At 44.7% G+C, this 26235-nt stretch overlaps 2 protein-coding genes across 4 annotated transcripts in view; both read right to left on the minus strand.

The window, feature by feature from the left end:
• Positions 1 to 26235, minus strand: part of POU6F1 (POU class 6 homeobox 1) — a 106534-nt gene that overhangs the window by 29815 nt on the left and 50484 nt on the right. For 2 of the 3 annotated variants that reach the window (XM_063428024.1, XM_063428032.1), the window contains exons 2-7: positions 23842 to 23937; positions 19933 to 20113; positions 13537 to 13646; positions 11810 to 12035; positions 9786 to 10039; positions 8993 to 9121 (exon numbers count right to left, since the gene is read on the minus strand). In XM_063428024.1, the coding sequence (XP_063284094.1) occupies positions 8993 to 9121; positions 9786 to 10039; positions 11810 to 12035; positions 13537 to 13646; positions 19933 to 20113; positions 23842 to 23895 (954 nt within the window). In that variant the 5' untranslated portion in view covers positions 23896 to 23937. The remainder of the gene's footprint in view (positions 1 to 8992; positions 9122 to 9785; positions 10040 to 11809; positions 12036 to 13536; positions 13647 to 19932; positions 20114 to 23841; positions 23938 to 26235) is intronic. The other variant, XM_063428036.1, reaches the window with a different exon arrangement.
• Positions 25965 to 26235, minus strand: part of BIN2 (bridging integrator 2) — a 281878-nt gene continuing 281607 nt past the window's right edge. The window contains exon 12 of the mRNA XM_063427997.1: positions 25965 to 25980. The gene's annotated coding sequence lies outside the window, so the exon portion shown is untranslated. The remainder of the gene's footprint in view (positions 25981 to 26235) is intronic.

Consider the following 26235-nt stretch of genomic DNA (forward strand, 5'->3'; position numbering starts at 1 on the left):
CTGTGAGGCAGCATATGGCATATCTTGGCAAGCTCCCGGGAGGGCCTTTAGGTCTCAGTGCCCGATGTGCTCTCACCATGTGGATAGGTTCCTGCTGGGCGCGGCCCAGTATATTGTTGAAGAGACCCATGAGGGTTGCCTGTATTGGAGCAGCTTCATCGGCATCTTCAGGGATCCCCCTGACTCTAATATTCTGTCTCCTACCTCGGTTGTCGAGGTCCTCCAGGTGGTGTGCCATCTGCTGGAGTCGCTGGGTGGAGAGTTGTAGGGCGTCCGTGTTGGCAGACTGCCCTGCCTGCATATGGTCGCAGTCCGCTTCAATCTGGGCATCTGCGCAGGCCACGCCCCCCTGGACATGCGGAGCTTTTTAAGTCCTACGCATCGCCACAGCCCTTCGTGGTCCACCCTCAGAGAACTACTCGAACGACAGGTAGCAGACTACCTCGCCTTAACTGCAGATATTGACCCCCTGAGCAGCGATTAACCCCTTGACTACTGGGTGTGCAGGCTTGACCTGTGGCCTGAGCTATCCCAATATGCGATAGAACTTCTGGCCTGCCCCGCTTCAAGTGTCCTGTCAGAAAGGACCTTCAGTGCAGCAGGAGGTATTGTCACTGAGAAGAGAAGTCGCCTAGGTCAAAAAAAGTCTAGATTACCTCACCTTTATTAAGATGAATGAGGGATGGATCCCGAAGGGACTGATAGTGGGCGATACATTCGACTAAAAAAGGCCTGTTGAGGGGGACTACTTAACACACCACTCCTATCTGGTGGCACATTAGATTACACGCGAAGTGCCCCAAATTTGAAGTAGGAGGACCAACCAAGCATCTTTTTCCATCTCCCGGTTCCTAAAATCAATGCCATATACACGTCCTCTGATAGGGGACGTAACAGGGATTAAACTGATAGGAATAGTACTACTTAACACACCTTATAATAATGCAGAGAGAGGCAACGCAGAGAGAGGAGTCTGAAGAAGAGGAGTCAGAGGAGGAAGGTGGCTTTGAGGAGGTGGAAGACCAAACACAGCAGGCGTCCCAGGGGGCTTGTTGTCACCTTTCGGGGACCCTTGGTGTTGTACGTGGCTGGGTGGAGGAAGAGACCTTCAATTACATCAGTGAGGACAAGGAACGGGACATGGCTAGCTTGGTATCCAACCTTGTGCAAATGGGGAGTTTGCGGTTGTGCAAATGGACTGTTTGCGGTTGTTTACGGTGCATTAAATGGGGAGTTTGGTCTGTCACTGTGAAGCGGGCGTAACCCTTACACTACCTGATCGATACAACATCATACCTGATGTTTTTTTTTTTTTTTTTCAATTCTTTATTTTCATTTTTCATCGTACTACAATAGGCTTGTGCAGCCTCAACAAGTTTAACAGGTAGTAGAATATGTGACATTTCATCCATCAGTATATGTTTGATATTGTATGAGAGTATGTGATGATCGCGATAACATTTTATATCACAGTGGATGCACATTCTGGCATAATAGAACCTGCCCTGTTTAACAGCTTGCTTTAGTCACGGGGCGTGCCAACAGAGAGATACCAGCTGTCAGTACTTTATTTGCGTTTGGCCTACTGGGTACCGACCCGTATTATTTGCTTATCGGTGGATATGTATGCTCTGTGCTTGGTTCGTCCCCTCTTGTATGTAAGGCTGCCAGCCTGGTTCTCCCCCTGAGGTTACTGTTGTCCGTGCGCCCCCCGTGCCTGCGTTTGTGCCAGGTATATTGGTCAAAGCTCTACCCAGGTAGAGATTTAGTAAAAGTGGAGAGAAGAAAGAGTCACGAAAGAAGGGTGGAAGGGAGGGGGAGGAGGGGGTGGGGGGGGTCCCTCTGGGTCACCTATGGGGCCCTGCCGTTACTCAATTGCTCAGGTTGGAGTTTTCCCAGGGTTCCCATATCTTGTAGAAGGATTTTAAGGTGCCCCGCACCCTGGCAGTCAGGTCGTCCATTAGGTGGACTTCTTTTATTCTCCTAATGACCCCTGTGAGGGGTGGTGTATCTGGCCGCAGCCAATCAGCTGCTACCGCCCTCCTGGCCGCCAGGGTGATTTTATGCAATAACTTTTGTTCTTGCCTAGTCCAGCCTTCCAGGGACCTACTTAGGAGGAACAGCCAAGGGTCCAGGCTGGGAGATCTGCCAAAGACCTGAGTCAACAGTGTCTGTATCTGCTTCCAGAATACGGTCATCTGCGGGCAGTCCCACCACATGTGGATATACGTCCCTCTCAGGCCGCACCCCCTCCAGCACACGTCTGTGGGAGTCTTGTGCATTTGGAATAGTTTAACGGGAGTGGTGTACCAGCGAAGCATTGTTTTTATGGACTGCTCCTGTAATGTGACGCACACCGACGAGGTGTGGTTAGCCTCCCAGATCTCTTGAGACTCCACGCCTTCCAGAGTGTCTCCCAAGTCCCGTTCCCACTGATCTGTGTAGGCTAGTTTACCCCAGTCCCTAGCTTCTGAACAGAGGTGGGCGTACACGAGCGTTATCATGCCCTTGGGCATTCTCTCTTGGAGACATATGCGTTCAAAGAACGTCAGCTGTTTCCGGGCCGCCGTCTTTATCTGTGTCCTATTTGCAAAATCTCTGATTTGTACGTATCTAAAGAAATCAGCCGGCGTGAGGTGGCCCCGCTGCCTTAGCGTGTCGAAGGCAATGACATCTGGTCCTTCAAACAGTTGGCAGATGCGTTGTAGCCCTATCCTTTCGAGGTTCCTGAAGTCTCTTGCTATCATACCCGGGGGAAAGGCTGTATTGCGTAAGTATGGCATGATTGGGGATGGGTCGGATGCCAACCGGTATTTAAGCTTAAAAGTGTCCCATATCTGTAGGGAGTTGAGTATAGTGGGGCACGTTGCTCTGATCTCAGGTCTTTGTTCTTTGGGTACCCACATCAATAGCTGTGGGAGGTCGGCCCCTGTCATGAGCGATTCTACATCTGCCCATTTGCGATCCCCCGGGGGAGAATGCCACATCGCCGCCTGTGTCAGTTGTGTAGCTATGTAGTAGAGATAGACGTGCGGGAGACCCAACCCTCCTCGCGGACGTGGCCTGTGCAGGATATACCTAGATATCCTGTGTCTTTTGTTCTGCCATATAAAGGCGCCAATCGCCCTCTGCAAGGGTTGTAAGGAGGCTTTTGTGACGCGAATGGGGAGTGCTTGAAACAGAAATAAAATTCTGGGTAGGATGTTCATCTTGACGGCATGTATCCGACCCATCCATGAGATGGGCCTTTCCACCCACGTCTCCATTTCCCTTACCAGCTGCTTTATTAATGGAGTGTAGTTTTGGTCGTATAATTTATCCGGTTTAGCCGTCAGGCGAACTCCCAGATATTTAAGTGCCTGCCGCTCAATTTGCAAGTGGTGGGTATCCTGTATCAAGGAGACAGTATCCGCCGGAACCTCTATTGGGAGGGCTCCCGACTTCGCCATGTTGGCCCTATACCCCGAAATGGCCCCAAAGGTGTTCAACACCTCTTGTAGGGCCTCCATCGACTTCACGGGGTCGGTCAAAGCCAAGAGCACATCATCCGCATAGGCCGACACCAGGAACTCGCGACCCCCCACCGCGACGCCCCGAATGTGTGGATGGCGCCTTAGGGCCTGTAGGAGGGGCTCCAGTGATAGCACAAACAGTAGCGGCGAGAGGGGGCACCCCTGTCTCGTACCGTTAGACAGCGTGAAGGGTCGGAGCGGGGCTCCTGATATCTTCACCTGTGCCCTGACATTGGTATACATTGCACGTAGGACTGTCATGAACCGGTCGGGGAATCCTAAATGAGTCAGTAGGGTGAACAGGAACGGCCAAGTCACACGGTCGAAAGCTTTTTCTGCGTCGAGCGACACAACCAGCGTGGGAGTTTTTGTGACCACCTGTCTCCATATCAAATCTATGTTCCTACGAGTGTTTTCGAATAGCTGTCTGTGCGGTACAAAACCAACCTGGTCTGCGTCAATCAGGGATGCTAGGAATGGGTTAAGGCGTTCAGCTTGGACTTTTGCTAGGAGTTTCATGTCATGGTTTATGAGGGAAATTGGCCGGTAGCTCCCAGGGGACAGGGGTTCTTTATCTGGTTTTGGCAGTAGAATGATGGTGGCCAGGGACATGTCCGGGTTCGGGGCGTTTCCTGTCTGGAAGCTTTGGAATACAGAGGCTAGGTGGGGGGTTAGTTCTTCCCTAAACGTCTTGTAATAACTTCCGTCAAATCCGTCGGGCCCAGGGGCTTTGTTCCCTTTCAGTAACGTTATTGCTCGGTCTATTTCGTCTGGGGTGATTTCGGCCGCCAGAATGTCTACTGCGTCTTGGGGCAATTTGGGAAGACCCAGGTCCCGTACAAAACGAAGTGTAGCTTCGTCGTTGGGTATTGTCCTATTTTCTGCGTGTGGGGTGTGGTTGTAAAGGGACCTGTAATATTCCGTGAATACTTCCGCTATGTCGTTGGGTAATGTTTTGACCGTCTTATCGGGGTGACGGATGGCTGTTATGTGGCCTCGTTTGGCCCTAGGTCTAAGGACTCGCGCCAGTAGGGTGTCCATTTTATTTGCTCGCTCGTAGAATGTTCGTTTGGTCCAAGTCATGGCCCTAGCAGTATCGTCAACTAACAGGGAGCGTATGGCGTGGCGAGTCGCCTCCAACTGTCTAAATGTGTCGTCGTCTGAACGCCCCTTGTGTTGTTGTTCGAGCGACCGTAGTTCAGTCAGGAGTCTCTGTAGAGTTTGGGCTTTTTGTTTCTTGCGGGCTGTAGCTATCTTGATAAGCGACCCTCTTATTACCGTTTTATGCGCTGCCCATATGACATCAGGGCGCATGTCTGGCGTGACATTGGCGTCAAAATACTCCCGAATGTCTGCGCGGATCTGGTCCACCACCTCTGGGTCTCTCAGTAGGGATTGGTTGAGTTTCCACGTCCAGGGGGAAGCGTTACAGAGATTCCCCATGGTGACATGGACGTCTGCGTGGTCCGACCATGAGATAGATCCTATCTCCGAACCTGTGACTCGCGCCAGGGCTCGCCCATTGATCAAGAACATGTCAAGCCTGGAGTATGTACCGTGGGGGGCCGAGTAGAAGGTGAAATCCCTCGTGCTCGGATGATGTGCTCTCCAAATATCCACCAACCCCGTGTCCCCCATGAACTTGTGGAGCTGCCTGTCCTGCCCCCCCCTGCCCTGCGGTCCCGTCGGATTGCGTTGTGCGCTTCTGTCTACAGCCGGGTTGGGTACCGCGTTAAAGTCTCCCCCCAGAATAATGAGTCCGTGGTGCAGGGTTTGGACCTTCGCTGTCAAGTCATCCCAGAAGGCCTGGTCTGGTGTGTTTGGGGCATAGATGTTTATAAGGTGTATCGCATGCGCTTGGAGAGTGCCTGAAACTATAATGTACCTCCCGTTAGGGTCTGCTGTTGTGGAGGCTATCTGTAGTGGGCAGCTATTGCGTACTAAAACCGCCACTCCGTTATGTTTTGTGTGTTTTCTGGCTTCGTATGAGACCCTAAAGGTGTGGTCTGTTAGATGGGCTACAGCGTGTTTCGGTAGGTGCGTTTCCTGGATAAAAGCTATGTCCGACTTCATTCTCTTCAGTTCTCTGAGGAGAAGACGCCTTTTGTGCGGCGTGTTAAGCCCTTTCACATTTAAGGACGTTATTTTCAAAGACATGTTGTCCCTTCATGTGAGTCGCTAATATGCTCGCCCACCTCTGTCCCAGCTCCGGTCTGTATATTCCCCCGTCGGGGCCCCCCGGTCCAGGGTGTGTGGGGCAAGGTACTCGGGTGAGGGGGGAGGAATGAGGGGAAGGTAGAGAATAGGAAAAGGTAGAAAAGAAACCACAGCCGTGCGGAAAAAGTACTCGGCTGTGCGTGTCTGGTCTTATCCATTGCCAGACCTGGTTGGGGATCACAATTCCCTATCTCGTCCGCGCTCAGCGCTAGTATGAGATTTGGATGTGTGAACCTCTGACCCTTTTGCGCTATCTAGCATATTGTCTGAGCTCTTGTAGTGTGCTGTGTAAACTGCTCCACCCTAACATGCAAACAACGTAAGTATACATACATCAATAACATGCAAAAACTGTAATAAACCTTGTAAAAACCGGCCCAGGGACTGGGTCGGGGGAAAAGTGGCCCTGTCTTGACTTCTAGGGAGCTATCATACTCTGTAAAACCCTGTGGTGATCAACCCTGAGTCCGCCCGCCCCTGTGTCCGGTGCTGCCCGTGGGGCTTGTGCGTTGCCCCCCTCCCAGCTAAGCCTGCCTGTTCCCTCCCCCCTCCGGGAGTCCCGTGCTCCCGCCTCCCCCCTCCCACCAGGGCTCTCTCCCGCTTGGAGGGAAGGAAATTTCTCACCCCCCTACCTGCTCCATCACGCAGCCACCGCCGGCTTCCCCCAACAAGTTGACATGCCTAAGGTTCTCGGGCCCTTCTGGGCGTGAGGGCGAGGCGCCCGCCCCAGGCGGAACAGAGTCCCGTCGGGGGCAAAGCGCGGCAACAAAAAGCCGGCCCGACCCCCAGGGGACGGGCGCCTCGCCCCCAGGCCCACCGCCACGAGCAGTAGCTGCAGCTGTGTAGACACCCTTCTTCCGGCGGTGGCTGGCACGGCCGCGGCTGTCCCCTCCCTCCCCACCTCCTCGCCCTCCCCCGTACCCGCTGTGGTGGTGGCCATCAGGTAGGTGCCGATAGCGTGTGCTGGGGTAGCCCCCGTCCCCCCAACTGGGGCCCCACAAACAACGGGCTCGGAGCCGGAGACCCTTATTTAAGGTGGAGCCCCCCAGGTCCCCGCCCTATACCTGATGTTTTAAAGCACGTTATTCCAAACAATTTAGGAATGTTAGGTGATTTATGCCCTTTATGGATTAAAACCAGACTCTGCATCAACTATGTCATTTTCCATGGGAGTTTTGCCATGGATCCCCCTTCGGCATGCCACAGTCCAGGTGTTAGTCCCCTTGAAACAACTTTTCCATCACTATTGTGGCCAGAAAGAGTCCCTGTGGGTTTTAAAATTCACCTGCCTATTGAAGTCTATGGCGGTTCGCCCATCGCGAACATTTGCGGAAGTTCGCGTTTGCGAACGGAAAATTTTATGTTCGCGACATCACTAGTGACATGTCATGATTCCCTTTTATTCCAGAAGTTTGGTCCTTAAGGGGTTAAAATGATAATCCCAATAGTTATATAGTTACAATGTCTGAAAAGAGGCATGTGTACATCAAGTTCAGCTTTTAATACATCTCATACATGTTTTTTTGCTGTTGATCCATAAAAAGGCAAAAAAAACTTTTGAAGCACTTCAAATTTTGCAACAAACTAGGAAAAAATTCCTTCTTGACCCCAGAATAGCAGTCAGGTTTATCCATGGATCAAGAAGCTATTAACCTACAATTTAAAATTATATCCCTGAATATTCTGTTTTTGCAAGTATGCATCTAGTTGCTGTTTAAACATCTGTACATGCTCTGATAAAAGAATGTAATAATATTTTCATCACATCAAGTTATAGATAAATTAGAACTGATACTTATGAAAGTGACAGTTCTTTATTTATTCATATGACACTTGGGTGGTTTCATTACATTACATAGCATCCTCTAGCTTGTAAAAAATAAAAAACACTGAGAATTTAAACAGGCTAAAAAAGGAAAACACAACTTACAGCTAAATTTTAGTTAAATATCTGGCTTTACAAAAATCTCTAGTGAAAGTTTACCTAGAACACTGTAGGCACTGGAATTACTGTAGCCATCGGACGATCAGAGAGATTAAACCCTTTTTAATGTTTTCATACTAAAGGAGAGTCCCCAGCAACCCATCCCGCTATGCTGCTAGATCTAGTAAGGAAGAATTATTTAATCATAGCTGCCGACTGCTGTGCAGGCACAGAGTGTCAGCTGCCAGATCAACCTATCACAGCACCCATTGCTGTTATTAATTGGTAAGGCTAAAATTTGGTGTGTAATCTCTGCCTAAGCCATATCTCCAGTAGTGGCTTGAGGGTGGGCGGCCAGGGACCCTAATGCAGTGTTAAACTACTCAAAAATGATTTAACACTGAATGGAGGGGCAGCGTCAGGGAACTCCAAGCACTATAATCAATTCAATGAGATGAAATGGTTATAGTGAATATAGTGTCCCATAAATGTTGCTGTTACCACTTGGAAGAGATAAAAGTTTATTCAAAGTTGAGGTGGCCATATTGGAACTTCATCAGAAACTGTACGCAACAGATACTCTGGGGCTGCTGGGGGGGACTGTGTTTTAAACATTTCACTGAGATGGTTACGCCAAGCATTGAAACATACAGGGAGGAGTAACTGTATGAACCAGATGAATCCTAAATATACCCACATCAAGCCAAGGTTAGCGACAAATCATTTATCTAGTTTTGCAAAAGCGACATTAAAAAAAAAAAATGTTCCACACATTTTCAAATGTCCAGTACAATGAGAGTTACTCATTAGGCACCAAATTTTGTTTGGGATGACATATTTACTAAACATCAAATCTATACTGGATCTTGGTATACAGGTACATTTGTAAAATAAGGGTACTTAGCCAAGGGGATGAGGTTATGCTGCAAGAAGCTGAAAAAAAAATAGTTTTTTGTTTTGTTCTTTGCGAAACTAAAGAGATTTCGACAGGGAAATAAATACAGCATGGATATAAGGGTAAAACCTATGAAATGCACACTGTATTGGTGACCGGGGGCTTCTTCAATCCTGTGCTGCAGAGATTGTTTTTTTATGAGATTAATTTTGACTGCTCATGAATGATACTCATATATGCAGCATTTCTTTACCAGTATCTATACCACATGTACCCAACACTGAGTAACATTACTTACTATTCACAGAGTCACTGAAATTAATCACATTTAAATGTATTACCTCTCATAAATTAAGAACCTGTAAAATGGCACAACATACATTTCATGCTGCCAGGTCTGACATGGTCGAGATTTCTATAGGTAGCACACAGCTGGAAACTAACCTGGCCCTGGGCATTGGTAAGGATTTGGCTTGTGATGCTAGGCACTCCTGAAATAGCACTGGTGAATATTGGAGTGGTAGCCAGTGAGCCCAGGAGTTGAGTCTGACCTCCAAAAGAAGCCGCACTGATCTAAATGTTAAAAAAAAAAAAAAAAAGGAGAAAAAGTAATGAAATAGAGAAGGACATAGTTTCAGCACATTCACTCCTCAAATATCCTTCCAAAACATTTCTGGCAAATTACTGCAGGCCTATCTAATCATAAATCAGTATTGAGTTGTTTCCCTCAGCTCAAATGAAGAACATAAGGGTCACAGAACCCAATGACCAGCATAAAAGTAAACCTTCTGCTGTAGGAAATGCCCTACTTCTCCACAACCAACTACATGAAACATTCTCTTTGACCCTGATGAGGTCCAGGTTTGTGTTCTGAACAAGCTATAAAAAGCTAACAAAAAATGTATTTACATTTCAATGCACACAAAAAAAGAAAAACAAATCACAGGAAAATATATGTAAGTGGCACATCCTTCACACCTCCTTTGATGTTCTGTCTTAGTTTTAGATTAATGCTATGTGGTCTATCTGTAGGACAATCCTTTCTGTGCAGACTGATGACTGCTTTCTCTTAAGTAACAATGACAATATGCCCGTCACAATTTCAGCTAATATATGGTCATTTATAAAGGAAAATCAAAACACACACATCGGATTAAACTATATCCGATTTCAAAATCAATTAAAAAACAAACAACAACCAAAATAAAGCACATTTAATAGAGGAGTAGTTGCTTACAATGGCTGGATTAAAGGTAAAACTTGCTGGTTGTACTGTGATTTGTGTTTGTGGTTCTGCTGCTTTGGGTAGCACATTTGGCACCAAAGGTGACTGGGTCTGGAGGGCAGAGGGAGGCTGGAGGGTAGGCTGTGTTTGGACAGTTGTTTGCAGAGGTGGCTGGGCTGCCACTGCTGGCTGAGCCTGGTAAACAGCTTGAATGGCCTGAGCTGTCTGTACAGGTGTCTGAAGGGCAGTGTTCAAAACAGAAGCTGCTGTAAAGAGACAAAATGATTATTCAATGTGAAAATAGTGAAATACCTAAACATTTTCATGGAATTACTAGTTTCTGTAAAACTACCATACCTTACTAATCTGTGCCAAAACCACTACAGTCATGAGACACCGCAATATTGGCACTTTAGATGTTTTGGACTACATTTCCCATAATGTTCTAGCAGCCATAATGCTGGCAAAGCATCATGGTAGATGTAGTCCACACCATCTGGAGTGCCAAAGGTCACCTACCGATGTGCCTCATAGGTAGCAAGGTTACTACTGTAGTGCAGTTATCCATTATACTGCAATCAGTTCATTTGCCAGAAGCAGACACAAATTGAGAGGTTTATCAAAGCGTCAGTGAGTGTGCCTTTTATGCGTGTAATAATAATTATAATCAATAATTATTTTCCCATTAAATTAGTTTGGCGACTTTTCTGCAATTGTTTTCTTTGCGCAGTGCATTCTATTTATTAATATCTCTGACGCGTTTTGTACTAGAAAACTACAAAAGGACTATATGTCTTATTACGTTTTAAACAGACCAGCTTATATATGTGAGAAGTTATAAGAAGTTGCTGATTTACAGTGAGTTTGGAAAATCTGTGAAACAGTTTTGCACATGGAATGATATTATTATAGTTTGCAGTACAGATAGATGATCATGTCTGTTACTGAGTCATGCATTTTTATTTTTTGCTATTTCCCAGTGCTAAATCTAGATCTAATTATTACATTATGCACCCACACAATAGTTTTCAATGTACACTAGCCAACACTCTCCTACTCACAATTATTATGACAATGCCAGCAATAACGGCTAGAGGGCGTCACTGGGCTATTAACAAACATTTAGAATGTTAAAAAATAAAACACGTTTGCATGTATCTACCAGATTTAAAATGCAGCACACGAGAACAACGCTGCCTCTGAGCATATTGATTGCTATGACGCTGAATAGTTTACAAACTGCTGGATTGTAAATGTTATGTCTTTTCATGCGGCCTTGATCTACCTATCTAGCTATGTATATATTTATTTGAGACATGCAAAATGAGGATAGTGGTTATGTAGAGATAACCACACAGAGAGTCAGGCAGACAGTGACATACTAATGATAACAGAGTAAAGGCAAGCAGAAAGATATGTCTATTTATAGGGTTACTCCAGTTGTGGTCATTGTGACTGGAATCTGTGTGTGCAGCATTTCTCTATGAAGGGATGCACATCCAGAGATTAACAAGTTAGCTGCTGGTGGTGTAACGCCACCTCCAGTAGTATCATTAGCAAGCTCAGAACAAAGTTCCGGGCTCGCTAGTATCAATTCTGTGCAAAATTGGCATCTGACGCCAGCAAGCACAGCATGCTGGTGCCAGACAGACAATGGCAGCATGCCCCTTCTCCGTGTCACCCGTTTCCCCCCTCAGTCCGTTCTCCCTAACCACCCTCCACGTCAGTGTCATCAGCCAATGACAGTCGGGCTGAGGAGGGAACTCCTTAACATTAATTTACATTTTTTTTATTTTTAAAAATGCTGGGAGACCACCTCAGAAAGCGTTACTCTAACTAAAAGCAGTGTTTTATGAAGTAACTGTTTTTTGGTTGGAGTAACTCTTTAACGCTATCAATGGATATATATAAAGCATAAACTGAGAACTACATATATCTTGTCAAAGCACCATATAATGGTAGCATCTACTGGAAAGGATTTTTTTCAGAATATTATGGCAAAAGACAGATACCCCCAAGGTTGTAACATATATTACCTTGCAGACTAGTTAAAGGCAGTTTGAATACTCCCCCTGTGGGAGGAGCAGCGGTCAGTCCGGGAATTGTGGCTAGTGTAGCAGTAGGAAAGTTCCACAAGGCTAGACCTTGCTGACTAGCCATTTGACCTGCAATATTGATGGGGATAAGAACAGGTTGAGTCACTGCCCCTGCTGGAGCCATTACTCCTGCCACAAGTGTAGCTAGGTTTTCCTGAGTCAAGACCTGAAAAAGCAAACAAGACAGCTTTTGGTGGGATTTCTGCAGTATGATACAGGCATTTCATGTAAACATTCATATGTGAAATAATTAACAATTTTTTTTTTATTTTGAAAACAAAATATAGCTAATTATTTAGTGTAACCTAGGTTTGCTTCAATGTATCTACTTAACTCTTCTCACCATGGTTGCATTAATCCAAACACAACTGTATCTTCTACTCAAATGGCTTGGGTAAAGGTATCTCTTGACAGGACTAATCTTCTCAATATTGGATGTATTTGCTACTTCTGAATAAAATGGAAACTTATTTGCATAGAAATGATGAGGATTATTATTGTGCCACGAGAGTAAATTTTAAATGTCAACATTGATTACTGAGATCCCGAAATCTCCATAAGTTCAAAAGAATTCCATTGCATTAAGTAGCCATTAACAACCGGGACAGTATGAAAGATAGCACTAAGTGGTTGGAATGGTTATGGTCAGGTTAGAGTTGTAGGTAGGTTGGGATGGTTTAGGGGGTTGGGGTAAGGTTATGGATGGAGAAAGGGTGAGGTGGTTAAGGGGAGATTAAGCAAGGTTATTTTTGGAGGTAGGTTGAGATGGCTAAGGGGAGGTTAAGGTAAGGTTAGATCTGTAGGTAGGTTGTGGTGGTTTATGGGAGGTTATGTCGGGAGGCAGGTTGGCTGTTTTAGAGGAGGTTAGGAGGTAGGCTGGTGTTATATAGGATAGGTTAGAGTAAGGTTAGGAGGTAGGTTGGTGTGATATAGGATAGGTTGGGGTAAGGTTAGGAGGTAGGGTGGTGTGATATAGAATAGGTTGGGGTAAGGTTAGGAGGTAGGATGGTGTGATATAGGATAGGTTAGGGTAAGATGGTGTGATATAGGATAGGTTAGGAGGTAGGATGGTGTGATATAGGATAGGTTAGGGTAAGGTTAGGTTAGGAGGTAGGATGGTGTGATATAGGATAGGTTAGGGTAAGGTTAGGAGGTAGGATGGTGTGATATAGGATAGGTTAGGGTAAGGTTAGGAGGTAGGATGGTGTGATATAAGATAGGTTAGGGTAAGGTTAGGAGGTAGGATGGTGTGATATAGGATAGGTTGGGGTGAGGTTAGGAGGTAGGATGGTGTGTTATAGGATAGATTGGGGTAAGTTTAGGAGGTAGGATGGTGTGTTATAGGATAGGTTGGGGTAAGTTTAGGAGGTAGGATGGTGTGAGATAGGATAGGTTGGGGTAAGGTTAGGAGGTAGGATGGTGTGATATAGGATAGGTTGGGGTAAGGTTAGGAGGTAGGGTGGTGTGATATAGGATAGGTTAGGTTAAGGTTAGGAGGTAGGATGGTGTGATATAGGATAGGTTAGGGTAAGGTTAGGAGGTAGGATGGATTAGAGGTTTAAGAGTTATTGGTTGGGGAAAACCTAAGAATATTTTTATATTTTCCTGTGATTGTTTTATACACACCCTGTCCCATTATCGAACTTAAGGGACTATCAACATCTTACCTGTGGTGCTGCTTGCATAGCAAATGATGCAAGAGTGGGCTGTGGTTGGCTTGATGCCTGAGTGAAGATGGTAGGGATTGTAGGTGATACAAATGCAGCAGAAGACTTCACTTCAGATAAAAATGAGCAGGAAAGACAAAATACAGAGGAAGTTAACCAGCAAATGCAGAAGCAGCAATAAATTATGCGAATACATTGGTACATGTGATTAACTATCCAGAAACCATTACTAAGATCATTTAATAACTTGCCATGTGTTTGCCAGCTATCGAGACACTATCCGAACATATATCTGCTTTGATTCACTTGCAATACTGTCTGTGGTAGTGGTGTAGGCAGCTACTTTAAATGCACAGCTTCTCATCATGTGTATCCATGATACATGACATATTAACATCTCACTCTGAAACAGTTTTGCAATGTTAATCAATCTACGAGTAAGTTTGCTCAGTTTTAATATATTTTATGTAAGCCTATTGGCATCACTGAGATCTGTTGAATATTTTGGGATTATTTTAAAGTAATGTTCCGTTCCACATGAAATCAACAATTTTTAATAATTTTTTTCATACACCATTTTTAGGTCATTTTTAGATTGACCATATTTTTTTAATATAAATTTAAAAAAAAGCATTGACAATTATTCAGAATATTTTAAGTCCTAAAATGTTATTACATGGTAGGTTACTCCAATATGCAAAGTAACCGATACAAAGACACCAAGAATAAAAAAAAGAACATCACAGAATTTGACAAAAGACCAGTTACTGTTTTTTTCAAAGATATTATGTGGAGCTGAAGCACTCTTAGAGAAAAAGCTTATGGCTTGTTGGCTTGTTGGCTCTGACAGGTGAGTCTCACTTATCTTAAAACCTGCATGGCTCCCAGAAAGGAGGTCACATCTCTTGCGCTCCCTGTGGGCAGAACGGGTGTCAGTGGCGCTCCTCCAAGAGACCCACTTTCGAGGCCCAGACGGACCAAGCTTGAAGGACGCGAGGTACCCGGTGGGGTTCTTCGCGAACCATCAAACAGCCAAGAAGGGGTCGCGATCCTGTTCGCTAGTACGATTCCGTTCGAATGCTCGGCAACCAAAGCAGACGCAATGGGGCGATATTTATTCATAAAGGGCACGATTGCGGACAGCACCTACACCTTCGCTAGCATCTATGCACCCAACGCCCGACAATCTAGTTTCCTCCGCAAAACGGTACGCAAACTTGAACTATTCCGGGAAGGTTTCCTTATTGTAGCTGGCGACCTGAATGCCGCCTTGGAGCCGAGACTAGACACCTCAAAGGGTACGAGTTCCCTCCCGTCTCGAGACCTTCACGCAATCCGAAAGGCACTCCAGGACTCGGGACTTATGGACAGCTGGAGGGTCCTACATCCGGACGAGAAGGACTTCACCTACTACTCGACAGCGCATAAGTCATATAGCAGGCTGGACTACATCTGCGTCGCCAGAGAACTACTGCCTCTGCTGCTAACGGCTGAGATACGACCCATGGGATGGTCGGAACACTCCCCAATAACAGCAACAATCAAACCCCCCCTATTCCGACCGAGGGAGCGCCAATGGCGGTTGAACAAATCCGTCCTCAATGATGACCTGGTCACAACAGAACTACGTGCGACGTTGACGAAATTCTTCGAGGAGAATGATACCCCGGAAATTCCAGCATTAACAATATGGGAAACCCATAAATGCGTAATCCGAGGAGAGCTGATCAGAATCTGTACACATAGGCAGAAGCTACAGCGACAACGAGTGGTGGACCTGACTTTGCGGATCGCGGCCCTGGAAACTACACATAAGACCACCCAATCAGAGGAGAACTACAAAGCACTACTAGATGCCAGGAGCGCACTGAGGGACATCCTACAACAGAAACTCCAATTTACGATCCGCAAATCGCAGCGCTTCTTCTATGAGTACTCGAGTAAATGCGGTCGACTCTTGGCACGGATGCTGCAAAAGCAACGTCGTAAGTGCCACATCACGAAAATACAGCACAGAACCCAAGGTGTAACCCAACTCCCAGATAAGATCACAGAAGCATTCCACAGCTTCTATAGCGACCTGTATAATTTACAGCCTAAAGGTGGGGAAGGGGACCACCACCGGCAGGATGAACGTATAAGTAACTACCTGCAGCGCCACATCACGGAAACCCTAAGCGAGGAGATGGCGGCCAGTCTGGAGGCGCCGATCTCTCTCGACGAACTCCAAGCTGCATTGAAGGGCTCTAAACTGAACAAGGCTCCTGGCCCGGACGGGCTACCACTCCACTACTTCAAAGTATTCGGGGAGGTGCTCTTGCCCAAACTTCTCATAGGCCTCAACTCCATACTGGACGGTGACACTCTACCCAGAGATGCCCTCACGGCAACAATTGCGGTAATCCACAAGGAGGGTAAGGACCCCACTAATTGCGCAAGCTACCGGCCAATCTCGCTCCTGAATGCGGATTTAAAGCTCTTCACGAAAATCCGAGCGACTCGAATGAAAGGAGTGGTGCCCGCTTTAGTCCACCCAGACCAGGTGGGGTTCATCCCAGGAAGGGAGGCGAGAGACAATACCACACGGGCCCTAAATGTCATTCATGCGGCACGACGCTCCAGACTGAAGGTCCTCCTCCTTTCCACCGACGCGGAGAAGGCCTTTGACCGGGTTGACTGGCGTTTCATGTTGGCAACTCTTCGGGCGATGGGCTTTGGACCCCACCTCATAACGTGGATATCATCGCTATATACGATACCCTCCGCTAGGATACGGGTTAATGGCGCTCTGTCTGAACCAGTACAAATCCACAATGGAACGAGACAGGGGTGCCCACTGTCCCCCCTCCTGTTTGCCCTCTCCCTGGAGCCGTTCCTGGGGGCGGTCAGACGGGATGGGTGTATTAGGGGGTATACCCTGGGTGGTCAGGAGCATAAGGTGGCCGCATACGCGGACGATATGCTATTCTTCGTCAGCGAACCCCTGGCCACCCTCCCGAATCTCCTGAGGGCCTTTGCTGAATACGGACAGGTATCTAATATGAAGCTGAACACAGATAAATCGGAGGCCCTGCCCGTTACAACTGGAGAGGGAATGACTACACATCTCAAGACTCAACACGCATTCAAGTGGTGCCCCGTTAAAATCAAGTACCTGGGGATCTGGCTGACCGCTGACCTGACTCGGATGTATGCCCACAACTTCGAACCCATGATCCACAGACTACGGTCGGACATGGTGCACTGGTCGGGCCTGTGTATTTCATGGTTTGGCCGGATGAACGCAATAAAAATGAATCTTCTACCGCGACTACTGTACCTGTTCCAGGCCATCCCTATAGGCATACCACAGATTTTTTTCCGATCAATGGACACAGCCATTACCAAGTTTGTGTGGCAATCAAAGACTCCCAGACTGAAGAGACTACACCTCCGATTGCCCAAGGCCCAAGGGGGTGTGGGGCTCCCCTCACTCTTCGATTACTACAGGGCAACCCACCTCCAACGCATAGTAGACTGGCATGTACCCAACTCCGATAAGCGATGGATACAAATGGAGAGGGCCCAGATGGCTGGAACGCTCCCGGCCGCAACTTGGCTTGGGGACCCCCTCGCAAGTGAACACCTACGTGGCCACCCGCTCGTTGGGGCGACCCTACGAACCTGGTACCGTATCAGGATCACTCTCACGCTGACCACCACCCCAGGCCCGCTGACGCCGATAACGCATAACCCGGAACTAGCGGGAGGACTCTCACCACAGGACATCGCGACCTTCGGACTCGCGGATTGGACGTACATGCGACAATGGTGCGAAGGGGGAGAGCTGAAACAACTAATGGATTTGATGCCGGAACGTACCCCTACAGGCCTCGATAGGTTCAGGTACTTCCAAACTAAGACCTACTACCTAGCCCAACAGGGGAGGCGACTATTCCATAGACCCCTCACAGAATTCGAACGAATCTGCACGAAAAGCACACATCTGTGTAGAGGAATCTCGATCCTCTATGCAATGCTTCTGTCATCGCAACAGCCGCTACGCCTCCATCATATAACGCGCTGGGAAGAGAGCACAGGGGTGAAGCTGTCGGACCCGCAATGGACCAAAATCCACGTCTTAACACACCAGAGCTCCCTGTGCTCCAAACAGCAGGAGCTCAATTTTAAAATGCTGACCAACTGGTACAGAACCCCGGCAAGGATTCACAGGATGATACCAACGGTCCCCGCGACTTGCTGGCGCTGTGGGGAGGAAGACGGCACAGACCTACACATCTGGTGGTCCTGTAGGCTCATAGTCCCGTACTGGCAACAAACCCACCAGCGGGTCGCGAACATCATAGACCCGGATCTCCCGTTTCAACCGCTCCCGATGCTCCTACACCACACGCCGATCTCCATATCGAAATACAAAAAATCACTGACTAAACATCTACTGAACGCTGCTAAATCTCTCATTCCTATGAAATGGAAGACAGCGATGATACCCTCCCCACAGGAATGGATGGCCAAAGTGGAGGAGATCCGCGGGATGGAACAGCTGACAGCTTCACTGCACGGAACCACAGAACGTTATCTTCAAACCTGGACACCCTGGTTAATGTACATATCTGGAAGGTAGTTGGGGTAAATGTTGCCCATTGGCTTACAGTGAAGATAAGTGGAGCGACAATAGGGGATATTTGACCCCCTCGATCTGACTGGGAACCCGCGGTGCGCTCGGCTGGATGCTTGGGGGGATATGGGGACGATCCCTCGCCCGCCTTCGCCTCGGGGTGAGAACTCCATTCCCTCCCTACCCCCCCTCCCCCATCCCACCTCCTGTACCTACACGTTTACACACGCCACGGTTAGCCAGAACCGCACTAGCCTACAACTTTACACGATGCTTAGATCCTCACACTCCACGGTCCACAAAACACTAGACTAAGGCTGCACCGCTAGCTCGGACTCATGATTGGCATATACAGATGGACGAGGGCGCACTGGCTGAAACGGAGAGGCATGCTGAGGTCTCGGACCCCCGAGGTCCGCGGATACTCTGTAGACTGATAAGTATGAATGCCCCACAAGGACTCCACGCGTCCGAAAACTTGACAGTGACCCAACAGACGTATGACTACCCCTACAGAAACCTACACCAGACAACCTCAGTCCTAGGTGACGCTCTGACCTAGATTCCCATACCCATGGGAACTTAGCCACCACTGCATAAGTAAGGGACGGAGACGGAAGACATTGTGACAAGACCTGACTTTCCCATGACAAATACACCGGTAGCAGAAACGGTATTCTTTAAACCCCTGAGTTATGGAACCAATTTATAATATGTGTGTGTATTGTTGTACTTATACAGATATTACCTATTGCTTGATGCCGAATTCATGTTATTATCCTGTATGTCAGGACAACGTGTTACCTCTCCCACGCAAACACAATCTCTGAGCAAAGATTGCAGCCCTTTTAACGTTACCATAGGGGTAAAGGGCCCAACCTAGCAGGTATCTCTGTCGAAGGAACAAGCTATAAAAAGATAACCGCACATGGTGGGCGGAGACAGATTTCCTAGGCCTAATCTGAATACCAGCCCTTTCACCGAGATAGAACGGGCACTGGAAGCGGACCATACAGGTCGAGATGTTTAGGGGTAACTGTGAGACGTGATTAGTTGGGAAAACCCTACCTCAGTTAGTCAAGCCGAGCCTGTAATAGGGAATATCACATACGACTGCTGTTCCAGAGATTTATGTCAATAGGCACAAACAGGGGGACACGATGAATATCGGGAATGAATATATACCTGTTCAATGCTGATGAAATTAACCCTGTTTAATGTATAACGTGAATTAACATGTATACCCCTACCCCTTTCTCTTTTTTTTTTCTGTACCCCTTGAAAATTTCTTAATAAAGAAAGATTGACTATAAAACCTGCATGGGAAGGTTTAGTGGAAATGCCTCCTTCGCAACATGGCGATAAGGGGCATGGAGAGGTGTAAAGCATCCCTTACACTATTCAGAGTGTCATATTGACCCCAGATGCGTTTACTTGATGCTCTTTTAGTGACTAACTTCCAAAGCATATTTATCAGATGATTTTTCTAAAAAAGATTTCGTCCAAAACCAGTTGAGTGGGTGTTGATTATCAAAAGCAATTAAGGCCTTTGTTCTTGTTTATTTCTGGTTCAATACCCCCATTGCATCATCAACCTAAAAAAGTGAGTCTCTCCTGGCCCCTGGATCTCATCCACTCTGTCACCACTCGAACCCACCCTCAGCACTCTAGGCTACCATAATGACAACTACAAACGACAGCCAAGCATTGCTAATTTTTGTTTGTTATGCAGGTTGACCTCACATGAGAACAATGTAAAAATAATTTATGACTCTTACCTACAGACTCAGCACAAGTATTTTCCACATGGCACAGCACAGATTCTCTCGGTAAATCATTTGTATCTGTTGATTCCGCAGCTGGAGGGTCTGCAGTCTTTGTCGCTTCCTCTGACTGTGACGGGGCATCCACACCTACTTCAAGTACCCGAATGGTCTCATGGCCAGACATGACTATCACCTAGGAATATTTACCAATTTCTAATGCATGTTATAAAATACCAGATATGCAGATACACATTGTGACATGAGAAATTCGGTGATACCAGCAATAATTATTTGTTAAACCTTTGAAGCTATAATTCTAAGTAGACTCACAAAACATAAAATAAACTTAAAAGTAAAGTGCAGTTAGATTGTATATTATGTCAGAATTTGCGGTTTCCCGTGATCTTTTATTTTGACAAAAGTAAAGTCTGATCTTACCACCTATATAGGATACATATTAACAAAACAATATTCTCAGCAATATCTACCCTCTGTTACTATCTATTACTCTTGTGGGATGCTAGTCCTTTAATACAGCAATGTTGGGTACATAAATATAATCATAAATAAACATTCTGTTATTTAGAAATTGCATTCTAATTTTAATTATAACATAGAGGGAGAGACAAAGGTAAAGCAGATAGATGTGGCTTGTAAACAATCATAGTAATGTTTGGGGGCAATCTTTATGATGAAAAGTTAAAAAAGGTGGAAAATGGCGCTTTTAAAATCTTATTTCAAGGGCATACATACAAATAATATATATAGCAGCACCTTTTAGGAGTGAATCCAAACACTTGCAAGTTCAACAGAGTAAAATTTAAAAATTTAAAAATTTAAAAATCTATTATTCATATGTTTGATTTATATAATTGCGATATTTATATTTTAAAATAAGTTCCGGGGGAATATATTCCTGGAAGAAGCATGACAATGTACAATGACCGGCTCATTATAAAGATTAATATTTTAAAAGTGCGCTGTGTCTTTAAATCTTTAAAGTGAAAAATTCAATACTTATTTTGTGCAAAATTACAATATGGTTCAGCAATTAATGCTTTATACAACACCTTTTTGATATCAGTGCCACACAAGTACACTGTGCAAAAATGTGTAGAAAAAAGAAAATGTTTAAAATTAGCACAACTTTCAAAATGTTACCACTCATTTATCTTGTACATGTTTTACCTCTTTGAGTGATTTGAAAAATAACATTTTGAAAGTTGTGGTAATTTTAAACATTTTCTTTATTCTACACTTTTTTGCACAGTGCACGTTACACTTGCGTGGCACTAATATCAAAAAAGTGTTGTATACAGCATTATCAATTATCACTTTAATTGCTGCACTTTATGGTAATTTTGCACAAAATAAGTTTTGAGTTTTTCCACTTTAAAGATTTAAAGACACAGCGCACTTTTAAAATATTAATCTTTATAATGAGCCGGTCATTGTACATTGTCATGCTTCTTCCAGGAATATATTCCCCCGGAACTTATTTTAAAATATAAATATCGCAATTATATAAATCAAACATATGAATAATAGATTTTTAAATCGTAAATTGCAGAACTTAATGACAGCAGCTAAAACTACGAATCATAAAGATATAGAATTCATCGTCCGGTGTGCCCCCCCTACCGACTGCTTATACAGATCTTTAGAACTTTCTGACAGAAGGAACACAAACTGCATACTTGTTTAAACAATTGCTGCACAGTGGATATCTGTAGCCATTAAGAGTGGCATTAAACAATAGAGAAGGGTACTCATAGTTTTAAGCTCAGAAGAGATATTGTTGATATTTTCCCATTAGCAATCATCCCTCATCCAGCTAAGGCACTGCACAGTCAGTACTCTAAATGCTACATCAAACAGCCTGTATATCTTACAGACATGCTAACAGATATATATTGGAGAAAGATCATAAAAGATCATGTATCCTTTGGAAACATACATATATATGCAGGGCCACACTAAAAAGATGAACACTAATCACAGCAAAGTCCATAATCTATTGGTCCCCGAACACCATTGTGATTAACATATAAATCAATGGTCATGTTACAGGAGGGCTGCTGTAGACACTGTTGCCTTGTCCCTTCCCAGAGGTCAGGTAGAAGGAATAGGTTTGCATTGGCAAATAGTGTTTAGGCCTTGCGTGTACATAGTCCTGACTTAAACCTATTTAATTACTTATTTTAAGATGCCAGCAAGTTATGTAGCATTGAAAGCTATCGCAGAGTTTTAACCCCTTAAGGACCAAACGTCTGGAATAAAAGGGAATCATGACATGTCACACATTTTATGTGTCCTTAAGGGGTTAAGCCAATTAACTCATTGTGTATTACGTCCAATACAGCATGCTATATACATATACACATACTAGCACTAAAAGGATTGAGGACCCAACTCTTCCATTCTAATGGGAGGTGGGACATATTGAAGCATAATGTAATGGGAATGTATTGTATAATAAATTGGAAGGGAAGACGCACTCCAGAGATAGGATTGCCAAGGAGAAGCCATGTGTGAGACCCAAAAACGTTCAGTAATAGATAATGATATGGCTGATTATTGGGGAAGGTAAGTGGCATGCCTCTCTGAATAGTTGTGTTTTAAGAGAGAGTTTAAAGGTGAGTAATTTGAATGGCTGACAGTCTAACAGAGTTAGATAAGGTATTCCAGTAGAAGGATATAGCACTGCAGGGGTTCTAGAGATGGGACGGAGGGGAGCTGATGAGAGAAAATGAGAAGTGTTAGTCCTTGTCAAGATGAAGGGGGCAAGAGATAATTTGGAGGGCATACTGGACATGAAGGTAGGTGCAGTGCAAGTTAGTCCATGAAGGCTTGGGACAGGATTTTCAATATTATTCTGGAACATACAGGGAGACAACTAAGGAACTGGGAAACAGACAGCTGAATGGTGAAAAACGAGCGAGAAACATTATTCTATTTGACCTGTTTGAAATCCATTGTAGAGGTGGTATGTGAAATGCATTAATCTAGATAACAGGTCAGTCGTGACTAACAAGTGTCTTATCAAAGCTCTAGAATAAAACCCAAGTGAAAGGAAAGTTTTGGACCATGAACCAGGCTATGTGCAACCTGATAGCCATACTGCAGCTGCCATCAATCCATACAGCCGTTTCACTCAATCTTACGTGGGTATTCATTTCTTATCGCATAACTCTTCCTGGTGGAACGATCTGCCTGCAACTACTGAACACTGAACCTTTGTTGGTAACATTTTTGTCTCTTTTGTGTTATCTTTACAATGCATTAACATTAATGGGTAATTTTACACATAAATTTCCTTTACTTCAATCACACACTGTGTTTTCATAAAAAAATATGATTGGTAAGAATAACCCTTGCTGTGCTGGTCCGACTGCCCCCCACCATTAAAATAAAATAAAAAGTAACGCTAACATATAATATAGCCTGCTTTGCTGATGTGAGGGAGGACAATCTGAAGGGAGGACATGGGCGGCACAGAGGTGGGACCATGTCAACATTAGACGCCCGTCCCTGGCATGCTGTTGGTGCTGACGTCCGACGTCATATATGCACAGAATTTACATTAGACAGCTGGAAGTCTTGTTCCGCACTGAATAATGACGACTCAGTAGATAAAGCCTGTATGTACAGGGTTTAATAGTGAGACGCTGCACATAAAGACTCCACGCACCATAATCACGTGAAATCACTGAAGTAGTCATGGTGCTTGGAGTTAAGTAAAGTTAAACTGTGTGTTCAGAAAACTTTGTAACTATTTTCAGCTCACAAAAATAAAAAGTGCAATATACCAAGAAACACAAGTTCAATATTAAAGCTGAGTAATCGGTATCTTGTAATTGCACTTTTAATATCTGACTGCCTTAATCTATGACAGAGCTTGCTGGAAAGAGAAAGGAATACCTGTTCATTGACTGTAAGCGGAGGGTCATGTTGTTTGAGAGTTCCTGCATCCATGTTGGTTTACTGGAATAGAATGTTTCTTAATCTTCCTGCATTCTGAAAAAAACAAGAACATCTAATATGACACATTCCTATATTAATACATTATTTCAATTTATTATACATATTAATATCATTCTGCTCAGAATTCTATGCTCCACTTCAAGAAAATAAATAAGATTGTCAGAATGAAATTGAGGATGCCAAATGACAATTCCTCTTTCATTATATTCTTTTCTTAGTAGTTTTAACAAAATAAGAACAAGAAAATGATTTAAAAAAAAACACCTGCTACTAGAACTGTGAGTTTCTATGACCCAGTGTTATTGTTCTTGACGTTTACCTGTCATAGGTGCAAACTTGATTTGAAAGAAAAAAAACATTACATTTCATCATCAGTTAATAGATAAATACAAAACAAAATATACCCCTCCCAATCATTCACAATTCAATGTCATAGTATTATATAGTCAGAGTCTGGCATGCTTGCTTCGCAGGATAATGCTCCACCTGGTGGTTCTCTTGCATTCAGAGCTATTCCTACTCAAAAAGGGCTTTGGAAATGAGTATGGCTCCAAAACAGCTGTTCCAAGGACTCTTTACCAGGGGAGAGAATATCCAACTTGAGAGGAATATATTCCATGAGAAATGATACCTGTAGAGATTAGAAAGCGACGTGGAGAACAAAATAACAGTTGAAATTTTTTTTCTACACCGATATAAGATATGGTGCCATTAGGATGCAGGCACCATCTCTGGTTCTGTGTCAAACCATTAGAAATTGCTGAGCTGAGCAGAACTGGGGGTCCATGGAGCAACCACAGTCCAGCTTCCTGCTGTACTATTGCTAATATAAACGTTGCACTCCTGTGTTACCAATTATATCATCATTCATATTTAAACATTTGTTGGCAGAAGCCTAAGGCCAGACGATGACACACAAATATGGAGAGCTTTAGCATGACGTCAAGGCACAAAATTGGAATCAAGCAGGAATACAGGGGGAAAATAAAAATGTTGAAATAAATTGGGGGAGAAGAAAAAGTATCATTAAGAGGAGGAAAATCACAAGCTATCACAAAAAAAATCACTATTGTATTTATCACTTGAGGAGAGGATTGTGGAAAAGTATTATATTTCATGTTGGACTTTGGGAGGTCCACCTTGGGCACAGAAATCATGTTTCCGCAACTATGCCAGAATTCCCAGCTCGACATGCAAATGAGCACAGACAGGCGTCATGTTTCAGACTTCATGGTCTGGTAGTTGATGTCTATGTGAGCATATAGCTAGGTGCCTGATGATTTGACTACTTGATTTCATCAGTTTGGCACCAGATTTGGTCTGGGGAGACACAGAGAGAATTCAATTTCCAAACCAAAACTGGTGCTGGTAATTCTGGGATAATTGTGGAAACATGATGTCTCGAGATTTCTGACCGTCCTACTTGAGATATTCAGATGATACACTACAGTAATTCTTCTATCTGCCTAAATCTGTGGGGAGTTTTATAATTGTCCTCACAACATATCCCCCCCCCCCCCCCCCCATACGTATGTATGTATCTATCTACCCACACACTCCAGCATATTATGTGGTTGGTCCCTATTGAGGGTGTAAACAGGACTGGGCAGAGAAGGGGGGGGGGGGGGAGAGGTTATTATTAGGCCACCAAATTCTGAAGCACTTGGTATTGTAACACACTAAGGAGAACTGATGCACCAAAAATGTGTCTTAAAGTGTGCCTGTTATGGTGTCATGTATAAAACTCAGGCTTTGAGCATCGCATTTAATCAATTTGTGACACTAGAAGAAATGCTATCATATGTATAGATTTTAATTTAATACACTTTAAACCTTGGCCCCTCCCTACCTGCCAATTAATCCTCAGCACAGACATCTGATGGCAGTATAAAGGTCTAAGGCCCAGGGGTAGGCACTCCAGATGTTGTGAACTACATCTCCCAAGCTGCTCTTACAGTAATAATGTTGTCAAAGCATCAGGGGAGATGTAGTCCACAACATCTGAAGAGCCGAAGGTTGCCTATCCCAAGTCTAATGAATGATTGAATGACAAGGGATAGTAGAAGAACCCTCCACCTACAGGCAGTTGTCCTGAAGCCAATATTTCAGTATCCTTAAAGAGGATTGACTTTCTTGAAAAAAAGTTGCCAAAGAGGTTCAATAGCAGAAGAGAAGGGGCCGCAGCAAAGCAAGAGTGGTATTGCAGCAGGCTAACACCTCCAGATCTCTGGGAATGGTGGCTAAAGGTAAGAAACATTTTAACAGAACACAAAGAAAATAAATGTTTCACTTTTTTTTTTTTTTTTATAAATAATATATTTGCTGCCCTAG

This window comes from Pelobates fuscus, chromosome 1, assembly GCF_036172605.1.
Source record: "Pelobates fuscus isolate aPelFus1 chromosome 1, aPelFus1.pri, whole genome shotgun sequence".
Taxonomy (NCBI): Eukaryota; Metazoa; Chordata; class Amphibia; order Anura; family Pelobatidae; genus Pelobates; species Pelobates fuscus.